This window comes from Lynx canadensis, chromosome X (assembly GCF_007474595.2).
Source record: "Lynx canadensis isolate LIC74 chromosome X, mLynCan4.pri.v2, whole genome shotgun sequence".
Classification (NCBI taxonomy): Eukaryota; Metazoa; Chordata; class Mammalia; order Carnivora; family Felidae; genus Lynx; species Lynx canadensis.
Window position 1 is genome coordinate 101568418 of NC_044321.2, and position 11891 is coordinate 101580308.

The following is an 11891-nucleotide window of genomic DNA, read 5'->3' on the forward strand; positions in this document are numbered from 1 at the left end:
GTGGATTTTCCCTAGAAGCAAAATATCAGTAAAGACAGCAAGGTAGCAGCCTCTTGGATAATGCATATTAGTACAACCCAAAGCTATCTAAAGAAGAGTTTCTGGGTGGAATGAGGTTCTTTCAGCAGGTAGGATAGAATTTGGAAGTGCTAGTAGTTGGTAAGGGAAGGGTGAAGTAAGTGGTAATTGGAGAAAATAATTTGTACCGTTCTGATTGTTAAGTGGTAGGTTTTATTTTAGTATAGCACATCTAAGGAAGCCTTTATGATCATAATGGGACCTTAAAATACCTCATGTAAAAATTGTGTCTTTGCCTTGAAGCACCTATTTTAATTTAAGTGGTTCGAAGATTAGCTGTAGCTCATTAGAAATCCTGTTGGTAGGGAAGGCAGGTCCCTGGACTTGCATTTGGAAATAGTTCATTGAAAAGATTTCCAAGGATTCTGTTGCAAGATTTTTTATTTACCTCAATACCCAGGATTTGTTGTCTCACTACTTCGAAGAATGAAAAGGTGGACACAGAATAAAACAAGCAGCAAGCAAAAGTTTATTAGAGTATAAGATCAGAAAGTAAGAATAGTATGAAAGCTCTCTTTACAGAGAGGGGGCATTCGAAAGTGAGTGCCCACGACTATAGGAAAGGGATTTTGCTTTATGGGGTTTTGGTCCACCCCTTTCCTTCCACCTTGTTCCTTCTCAGGTTTTACCCTTATTGGCTAGGTAACACTAAATGCCTAGTCATTCCTTTTTGATTTGTTCGTTTCCATTGTATGAGGTGTGGTCTATGGCCATAGTGTTCCTTGTTGGCTATATATTTTGTGGTCTACTTATTTTCACTCAAGTTTTTTGTTTGTTAAATTCCTGAGATAATTCTGAGGGGGAGTAGGTGGTGTCTGTTATATTTTTAAGAGGAACTTTATGCCTGAGGGAGTTTGCTCATGGTCAAATGTTCCCAGAAGAGATGTTTTAAAATATGCTTTTTCCCCACCCAGGGACCTTCAAACCCTAGCTTCTCCCTTTCTGCCTACTGAATCCTATCTTTACCTCTAATAAATTCCACTGCACAGCTAGAACTGTATAATAATATCAGTAACGGTTTATAGGAAAAATGGAATGGGCTATGAAAATTAGAATTTGTAACATCTAGGGTAACAATAAACAAGGTGAGGTGAAACTGCCTTTCGTATCTTAGAATTACAAAAATAACCCCATCCTAGTCGCTATGGTATGCAAATAAAAAGGACAAACAAGAAAATCTATATAGTATTTACCAATGGTTAGATTCTTGTCAAAATCTTGACTTTTTTTCAGTGTCTTTCTAAAATGTCCTCTGATCCATTCCCTCACCAATTTGTCTATCCAAAGAATAACTAACTCAGATTTCAAATTATATTTAATGTGTTTGAGGAGCTGCCACCTACTCATTATTAATAAATCTCATGGGAAAATGGAAGTGCACTGGAGAAAAGTGCACTGGACTATAAATCAGGAGACAGATTTTGACCCTGTTCTGACTTGAATAGTATCTCAATATTTGTCTGTCTCTGTTTCTCTGTCTCTGTCTCTGTCTCTCGCTGCCTTGGTTTTATCTTTTGTAAAATAAAGTGAATCAATTATATGTTCTTCAAAGTTTCTTTCAGATATAAAGTTCTTTGGTCCTATGGCACTGTTAAAAACTAACCAGCAGGGGAGCCTAGGTGGCTCAGTTGGTTAAGCATTGGACTCTTGACTTCAGCTCAGGTCATGATCCCAGCCAGGGTGGTGCAACTGAGCCCATTGGGCTCTGCACTGAGTATGCAGCCTGCTTGGTTCTCTCTCTGTCCTTCTGCCCTCTCCCCTGCTGGAGGTTCTCCCTCTTGCATGCTCTCTCTCTCTCTCCTTTTCTCTCAATAAATAAATAAATAAAATAAACAGCAAAAAAAGCAAGTTGTAGTCTAAGCAATAGCCAGGAAATGTAACACATCTTTTTTAAAAATTAAGAAAAAAAATTTAATGTTTATTTATTTTAGAGAGAGATAGAGAGAGACTGAGTGCAAGCGAGGGAGGGGCAGAGAGAGAGGAGACACAGAATCTGAAGCAGGCTCCAGGCTCAGAGCTGTCAGCACAGAACCCAATGCGGGGCTCGAACTTATGAACTGCAAGATCATTACCTGAGCCGAAGCCAGATGCTCAACCGACTGAGCCACCCAGGCACCCCTAACACATCTTTTTTTTTAATATTTATTTATTTATTTTTGAAGGAAGAACGAGTGCAAGCAGGGGAGCAGCACAGAAAGAGCGGCTGTCAGCACAGAGCCTGCCATGGGCCTCAAACTCACGAACCGGAGATCATGACCAGAGCTGAAAATCAAGAGTCAGGCATTTAACTGACTGAGCCACCCAGGTGCCCAGAAAAATAACATATCTTACTAAAATGAAAACAAACAACAAAAAGCACATTGTGAGGTGCCTGGGTGGCTCAGTTAGTTGAGCGTTGGACTCTTGATTTTGGCTCAGCTTATGATCACAGGGTTGTGAGATTGAGCCCCGCATCTATGATCCATGCTTGGCGTGGAGCCTGTTAAGATTCTCTCCTTCTCCCTCTCCCCACTCCACTCCTGCACTCTCTCTCTCTAAAAAACAAACAAAAAAAAAAGATAAAGAAAGAAAGAAAAAAGGAAAAAAAAAGTACATTGGTAAGGAACCACAATAAAATTACTTTATGGCAAAATCAGCTCATCAAAAGGAATAGAACAGTAATTCTACATTACTCATATTTTAAAAAGTAGCCCTCTGTTGTTCCATGCACTAAGAGTCACTACAGATTGTTGTATTGTGGTCACTTGATAACTGGTAACCACAATTAACGTGAAGAGATTCAGCAATTCAGTGAAGCAAGATGATTAGAAGGTCATACAGAGGGAGAAGAGGATGCACTTAAGTAGAAGACATAGTTGGCTGTGTAAGAATTTCTGCCTCACCAGGGCTTTGCATTTGCTTTGCCTGGCACTATGGTCCTGAACAGAAGAGAATTTTAAGGCAAGCATTTTTAAAATGTGTACTCATTGCAGGCACTAATGGCCTCAGTCAGAGTAGATACTCTTATTGAATCAAATTGGGCTTGAAAACAGTAATCTAGAAAAAGCATGGACTTGTCCTTTGTTTTTCCATTACTATAAATATTAAATGGTTTTGGTCTTCAGCTGTAAAACAACCAAGTCATGTAGCATCTGCAACCAGAAAGAGATTACATATAAAACCTGTGTTGAAAGAAGGCTTTACATGTTGGTTGCCATGATTTCACATTTGGGCCACAAGTTCTTTGAATCTAGAGGCTATGTCTTACTTGTTTTTGTATCACCCCATTGTCTTATACAGAGTATCTAGCATAATCTCATAAACTGCAGGCACCAAAGCTCTCATGTCAATCAATAAAGAAATTCTTGCATTTTCAGGATTCAAAGTTAGTAAAAAAATAACCATTATATACTGTGCTGGGTTTTAGTAGATACACACGAACTGTTTGTAATTAATATGTTAGGTATCTAAAGATACCTGACACCTAAGAACCTTTGGAAGATTTCTTGACTATTTTAAACATACTTAAATCTAGTTAACATGGTTAATTTACTTAGAAAATATTTTTTCTACACAGGTACTTTAAAAAGGTAATCTATCTAACCTATGTGTGAGTTACTAATAGCATGATAGAAGTGTTTGAATTTGTGAGGTTTTATAAATATCTGGCACCAAATCTTCCATGTCAAGTGAAGGCTGATTATGGTTGGGAAAGGCAGTCTCATGTGCATAGTGTTAGGACCCCTACTCAGCCACATAAGAATGAGCATTGGCCCTGGAACACCTCCTTATCAAGAGATAAAGGGCTCACAGAGCCTCTCCTGGGCTTATCATCTTATATAACAATATCTTTTTCTGTTTAAGATTCAATAATTGTTCCTCTGTTTTGCTTAAATAAGTACTTTTGGCCCTCGGACACATGCCCAGCTTTTGGTATTTCAGACTGCATGAGGAAGAAGGGGTCTTTCTGCTGGAGTATGGCAGTGGTGCCCATTGGTTGCCCAGGACACCCGCTGGCCATGAGGGTCTGATGTTCATTCTTGGAGCTGATCATGCTCTGTTTCTTCTCTAGGTATGTAAAAAGTTTTCTCCATTTAGTGTCTGACTGTGTTATGTTTTCCTTGGTGACTCCAAAACCAATATGCAGTGGGCAGAAATGTTTGGACTTTTATACCTGGTGTCTGGCATGGTGATGATCTTTCTTTACTAATCCTTTATGTAATTTGAACTCCTTCTCTGGTATTGGTTACCAATACATGGGTTTTTCTCAACAATTGTATATATAGTGATAATGACATGATACTGATGCAAATGATCATGGAAATCATAAGGGTTTCAAAGTCAAATACCACTGTCTGTATATAAAACTTTTTTCTATGCCAAACAAAATATCAATTTCTTAAGAATCCATGTAGGTATGAAGTAAAAAAACAATACAAATAGTTAAAAACTTCAGTTAAAATGTGTTTAATAATTGATTATAAAAGGTGAGAATAACAAGTTGGAAATATCCACATTTTCTTGGAGATCACACTTCAAAAAGAAACTATAGAATTAGTTGTCTTACTTAATGCTTAAAATTTTAAATTTGGGGAGCCAGCCATGGGGCATCATTTTTACTTTCCTTCTTAAATGATGGCAAATTCTTCTCCATCAAATTTGCTGCTTTGCATATCTCCTTCAGGTTCAATATTAATGCTCTCAGAAGCCCCAAAGGGCCCAAGAAGCTACTAGATTAAAACCAATCTGCCCTTGCCAAATCTAAGCACCTAATTAGAATTTCTGAACACATATTAAATATTTCATTCTCTAGAAAAATACCATGAGAACTAGTCATTTTAAGATCCAATTATTTAACATGCTTATTTTCTATTTCCTATTTCTTATTATACGGGTGCTTTAGAAAATTCTTGATTGAGAAAGTTTAGACTTCTATGCAGTGGGCTCCTTATCCCATCCCTTCTCCTTTTTTCCCCGCATCCTTCTCCTTCATAACATGTATCCTTCTTTTAGTGGGGGGACTTTAAATCAATAAAAGTACCAATAACGGATGTAATTAGTTTGACTTTTGATGAAAACTGACATGGTGAAGGCCTATTTATGACATTAAAAAACTGAAAATTATATAAGTGCTTGTAGTAATAGTATAATTACTCAGAGCTTCATGTAAAATAAAGCAGAATGGAATTGTTAGTGTGCCTTAATATCATTTCAGTCACTCCAGAGGTACAAACTTTTCAAATATCTTCCATGGCTAATCCCACATTTCTATGAATACACTTAATTTCATTCCTCCCCCTTGTGAAGTATTGATAGGAGTTGGAGAGATCAGAGGAGAAGTGGAAGTAGGGATAAATAGTCAGCACCATAGGCATAAAAGCATTCTATCCTGGCTAAATTAAATATATTGGTATGGTATGCATTTGTAAAAACAGCACATTTTGTTCAGAAATCTTGTAAACAATCTTCAAAAGGAAAATTCAGTGTATGAGATTGCTACTGCACATTTTAGGGTGACTATATTGAAGCTAGCATGCATACAGCCAGGTGAGCAATCTGAACATGGGCTGATGGGAAGACAAAAAACAAAAACAAAAACAAAAACAAAAAACTCTTCATATGCAAATACTCATTTCAAAGCCAGTTGAATTGCCAGCACAATTTGTCTCACAAATGTGAGGCTATACTTCCAATGAACACAACAAAGTGCTGAAATCCATTAGAAAGTACTTGTGAAATAGTCATGTTTTGAGGACTTGGTTTTGATGATTTGAAAGACAGCAGAAGAGCACAGAACTAATTTCCACCTGGACAGGGGTTTGTTTTCCCTGCTCGTTTGAAATTAGAGCCAACAGTAATAAATGGTTTAGTATAACTAAAGTTCTCTCTTCATTTAGACCAAACAGACTGGCAAGTCTATGAACAAACAGGTCATTTTCTATAGAATGGCTATAATATATGTGCTTTCTATTGCCATATTTGAAACCCCTTCATAGTTTATGTAAGCTACAATCTTTTGCACACTGATTATACAAGTATATCCTATGACCATGGGCTAGTGCTAGTGGTTAGTGAAAATAATTATAATTAATAACAACATGGCAAAAGCCTTCAGCCTGCTTTGTTTGGCATATATTGCAAAGTTTCTTTTTCTCAGCCCTTCACATCAGAAGGAACTATTTGCTCCCCTTGTTTTTCAGCACTGGATATGAGGCAGAAGGACAAAAGCAATTTGCCAATGGTCAAACAGAATATCAGGAAAAGTACTGGGAATAAAACCTGAGGCTTACTAATAATGAGGCACCTGGTTTCATTGCCCGACATTCTCAAGCACTGTACTTTGACTTGTCTCCTACTGGATGCACTACTATTTCTACTTCATTCTCTATAACTGCTCATTAGAGTGGAGCTAACTAGAAGCAACCCCAAACTGTGGCAGATATGGAGCTATCTTAAAACAGAAATTTTAATTAAACCAAGCTCAGCTGCAATTCAAACATACAGAAGAATGAGTCAAGCTCTATAATACATTTAACCATTCCTCTCTTATCTTGTATTACTCTTTAAAACCTACTTTTCACATTTCTCTTGAAAAGTTATATTAGCACAGGATCAACTTTGTTGCTGTTTATAGTAAGACAGTAAAGCTACATGGCCAAATGCGAAGTGTTCTCATAGAAACTTAGCTGACCATACCTCAATCTAAAATTTACATTCACAAAGTGTATTATTAAATAGTTCTAAATAGGGCCACATGCAATGAGGTATTCATGTTTACGTGACATTTACTGATTAAAAATAGACATCCTGTCAAAAATCCAACCACAGACACTTGCCATAGAGATAGTTCTAGCTATGCTGCCAGATCACTAAATATATAAATCCTCCTCTTCTATTTAGAAGAATTTTGATGGAAAAAGTCATTTATGAAGATCTGTATCAGCAACTAGATATACTCAAAATGCATGGTGTAGGAAAGTGGGGAGTATTTAGTTAAATTATGACTTTTCAAGCTGTCTTTATATTGGGCTACTAAATTGATACTTTTTACTGGATTGTAAAATTAAGTTATATTGTGGAGGGAAATATTCCTCCAACTGGTTTTACAGATGTTCTAATTGAATATCTTTTTGGAGGAGGATAACATAAGAAACTAAATTGATCATTTCAATATATTAAAATAATCTGTGTAGATGGTCTGAATGTTAAGATAACATAGCATTAAACACTTATTGGCATCACAATAGTTCAAAATCTTGGGTGTTATAATTAGTTCTGTCTCTGGCATTATTATGCACATTCTTAATACATAGATCTAGAGGCACTGGTAGGCAAAGAGATCTCAGTTTTGCATTCCTACTGCTTTTTTAATCTAGATGCTAATCAGTACAATAAGCCATGCCAACTCAGAGTTAGAAATCAGACCTATTCTAAGATCACGACATTGTGATTTTCTAGCAAAATGTTTTTGCCTGCTTTGACTAATCCTATTTTAAATACTCTAACTTTGAATAGCTCACAGGACAGTACTTGTGACTCTTACCTTGATATAACTGATTTCATTCTTAATTTAATTTTGTGACAGCTCAGATCTTAAAAGCAATCTATTGTTCCCTTGTCAGACTTAGAAACGACTGATATATCCAAGTGCATACTTCCTGGTTCATACCAAATTGATGGCTGGGTCTACAGGAAATCAATACTGGATTATTGAGCCTCTTCTATAAATTTAGAAAAATTTAGGAAAAAATAAAGAAAATTATCCAATTTGATGATTTAGGGCTAGAATAGTCAAAAATTAGTTTTGTGAAATGGGTTTCCTAAGATGTTTTGTAGATATATCATGAATGAGAGCAGAATATTATCACATTTATTTCACATTATTTGAATCAACATAGCATTCAGCATTCAGCTTTTTAAAGACTTTATTTTTAGAGAAGTTCTAGGTTTACAACAAAACTTGAGTAAAGTACAGAGATTTATCATATACCCCCTACCCTTACACATGCATCACTCACCAAAATAGTACATTTTTACTAATCACAACACATCCTAATCACCTGATGCCATAGCTTAACTTAGGGTTCACTCTTGGTGTTGTACATTCTATGGGTTTGGACAAAAACATAATGGCATATATCCATCATTATAATATAATATGGAGTGTTTTTACTGCCCTAAGTATCCTCTATGTTCTGCCCCTTCATCCCCCATTCCCAATGCCTGGCAACCACTGCTATTTTTATTACCTTCATAGTTTTGCCTTTTCTAGAATGTTATATTCTTGGAATCATACAATACATAAGCTTTTCAGATTGGCTTTTTTCATGTAGTAATATGCAGTTTAAGGTTCCTCCATGTCTTTTTATGGCTTGACAGCCCATTTTCGTTTAGCACTGAATAATATTCCATTGTCTCAATATACCATAGTTTATTTATCCATTCATCCACTGAAGGATATCTTGGTTGCTTCCAAGCTTTGTCAAACCTTTATGTGCAGGTTTCTTTGTGAACATGTTTTCAACTGCTTTGAGGAAATACCAAAGAGTGTAATTGTTGGATCTTACGATAAGACTATGTTTAGTTTTGTAAAAAACCACCAAACTGTCTTCCAAATTGGCTGTATGATTTTGCATTCCCACCAGCAATGTAGGAGAGTTCCTGTTGCTCCACATCCTTGTCAGCATTTGGTGTTGTGAACCTTCTGGATTTTGGCCATTCTAATAGGTGTGTAGTGGTATGTCATTTTTGTTTTAATTTGCATTTCCCTGATGGCATATGATGTGGAACATCTTTTCATGTGTTTGTCATCTGTAGATCTCTTTGGTGACATGTCTGTTAAAGTCTTTGGATCATTTTTTAATCAAGTTGTTTTTTTTTTTAATTAAGTTTTAAAATGGTTTTTCTGTATATTTTGGAAAACAGTCCTTTGTTACATGTGTCTTGCAAATATTTACTCCTAGTCTGTGGTTTGTCTTCTCATTTTTTTGTCATTGTCTGTTTGTCATTGCCTGAACAGAAGTTTTGAGTTTAAATGAAGTCCAGCTATTATCTTTTTTCATGATTTATGTCTTTGATGTTGTATCTAAAAAGACATCACCATATACCCAAGGTCATCTAGGTTTTCCCTATGTTATCTTCTCAGAGTTTCATAGTTTTGTGTTTTAAATTTCGGTTTATGATTCATTTTGAGTTAATCTCTGTAAAGGGTATAAAGTCTGAATGTAGATTCATTTTTTTTTACATGTGCATGTCCAGTTGTTTCAGCACCATTTGCTGAAGAGACTCTTTGCTCTGTTGTAACGTTCACATTTTTTGGTAATTTAGACTTTGCTTTAGTGATGCCAGTAGAAATTGGTACTCTATTCTGTCACTTCACATAATAGCTGCATTTCCATTTTCTTTTTATTACAAATCAATAATGCAATTAACATAACAAGATCCCCAGAGCTATTTACGTAATTATTGCTTTTATAAAGAAAAGAACCACTACATAAGCTGTAAAGCAGCTTAAAACAAAATCATAAAACAAGTTCCAGGAAACCACTCTTCAGAAAAACAACATAGTATATCTTTTACACAACCTGTTTTCTTTAAGATTTTGTAATAACTGAAGATAGACTAGCACCAACCAAATCAAGGAACTCACTCTATTTACTGAAAGAATCAACACAATCCAGTTTGGGTTCCCAAAGGAAAATATGCTGTCTTTCAGTTATGTTGATACTATTTTAGACCAATAATTCCTTTATTTTGTTTAACTATGGAAAACAACTTTAGTACAAGAAAAAGAAACTTAGCAGTCTGACCATGCATATACACCACTTCCTATATTAATCAAATAAGAGTTGTAAACAACTTAATGTGATGTGTATTTAATGACATTTCATGAATTGTTTGTAGGATAAGTAGGCATAAATTGTAAGTAGCATACCTCTCTTACTCTTGTTCCCTCTCCCTCTCTCTCTCTCTCTCTCTCACACACACACACATACACACACACACACACACACACACACACACATTTTTTGTCTCACTTAAAACACCATTTGAATTGTTTTATAGACTGAATTAAAGACAGTGAGGGGCAGTGACAGACATGCATATTAAGACAGATCACATAGTCAGATAACAGTGGGAGATGCAAGCATCAGCTTTCAGAGTAAAGTACATTTAGGTGGATAGTGTTGAAAGGTTGTGGTGCAAAAGTAGACCATGAGATATGGCATCCAGAAGTGGGGCTCCAGGATATGAGTCTATAACAAAATCCATAATTAATACATGATAACAACTGGAAGGGGATAAGGCAACAAGTTACTTTCAAATCTGGAGAGGGGTATGGTCTTAGGTCAGAAAGGAACTCTGCCAAAATTAAAGGGCTTCCAGTTCAGGTAATACTGGAATCACTACTTGAGAAATAATACTTGAAGACTCATCAAAACTTCATATTAAAAAGAAACCAGAAGGGCAGGCAGGCCTGTGGGCTTTTCCCATCCACTTTCCCACCTCCAGAAGGAAAGTACATGTTCTCTGTTGCATGTGCTTATATCACTGACAGAACAACTTTCCTTTGATGATTTTCAAGAAAGCTGTACTGTGAAATGGCAAAGTCTCCAGGAGGCAGAATGCCATTGCCTCTGGGGAAACGGGTCCTTTTTTCCAGTGTAGTGGTCAGTGGGAGCTGTGCCCTTACATATTACCTTATACAAAAAGCTTTTTCCAGGGCTTCCTATTACGAGCTGGTATTGGAGCAGCTGCACAGCCACCCTGAGTCCCTGGAAGCTCTGTGCACTCCTCTCAACATCCACTATCTACACCTCACTGACAAGTACAACTTTGTGGATATTGCCAGTACCCAGTTGAAGATTCCTGTCTCTGGATTCAAGTCAGAGGGCCATCTCTATGTCAGCTCAACCAGAGATGCCCCCTTTCAGAGATGGCACCCTCAGGATGTCTTCTTAAATCTCAAGGATGGTTAGCAGATTCCTGTGTTCAAGTTCAGTACGGACAGTGGTGATGATATAGAAACAGAGTAAAGGTGATCAAAAAGACTCAGCATTCTCCAAGCATGGCCTTTCCTCATCACAATGTACCCTCCATGGCTGTAAGCCAGTTTTTCAGCCAGAGGGGATGATTATATGTGCTGGCATATGGTAATTTTGGTATAATTCTAATTTGGCCACACTATTGTGGGGTTTTTATTTAATCAGAAAGTTTTACTATGAATTTGTAGGTATTTATTTGAGAACTCACTGTGTAAAAGCAGAACACAGAATAAAAAGAATCGCTATTTAAAATTTTTAAAAGGAGAAGAAGAAGAAGACAATGAAGAAGAAGAAGAAGAAGAAGAAGAAGAAGAAGAAGCAGCCACCACCTCCAGAGTGAATCTTCTAAATGAAAATCAGGGCATTTCTTGCTTAACATTTCCAGTGGTTCTCCACCACATTTAGAAAAGCTTTAGCATAGCTTATAAGACTTACCTTGACTTGCACCAACCCTACCCCATGTTTTTGATATTCCTTGAAATATGCCAAACTCGCTCTCATCTCTGGGCTTTTGCACTTTCTGTGTTCTTTGCCTCCAATCTTGGCTCATTCTCTTAATGTCCCATTAAGGATTCTACTCAAATGTCATCTTCTCAGAGATGTTCTGAGAATCTTTTTTATTTGTATTTATTTATTTATTTATTTATTTATTTATTTATTTTAAAGACAGAGAGGGAAAGAGGTAGAGGCAGAAGGAGAGAGAGATCCTCTTAAGCAAGCTCCACGCTCAGCACAGAGCACGACCCTGGGATCATGACCCAAGCCAAAAATCAAGAGTCGGATGCTCAT

The 11891-nt window shown here is 36.6% G+C and overlaps 1 protein-coding gene across 1 annotated transcript; it reads left to right on the forward strand.

The window, feature by feature from the left end:
• The first annotated feature begins 10606 nt into the window (after nucleotides 1-10606).
• Nucleotides 10607-11093, forward strand: LOC115507599 (cytochrome c oxidase assembly factor 1 homolog). Its single transcript, XM_030306028.1, is given in 1 exon segment — nucleotides 10607-11093. A coding segment is annotated over 1 exon segment (435 nt). The 5' UTR covers nucleotides 10607-10658.
• The last annotated feature ends 798 nt before the right edge of the window (nucleotides 11094-11891 follow it).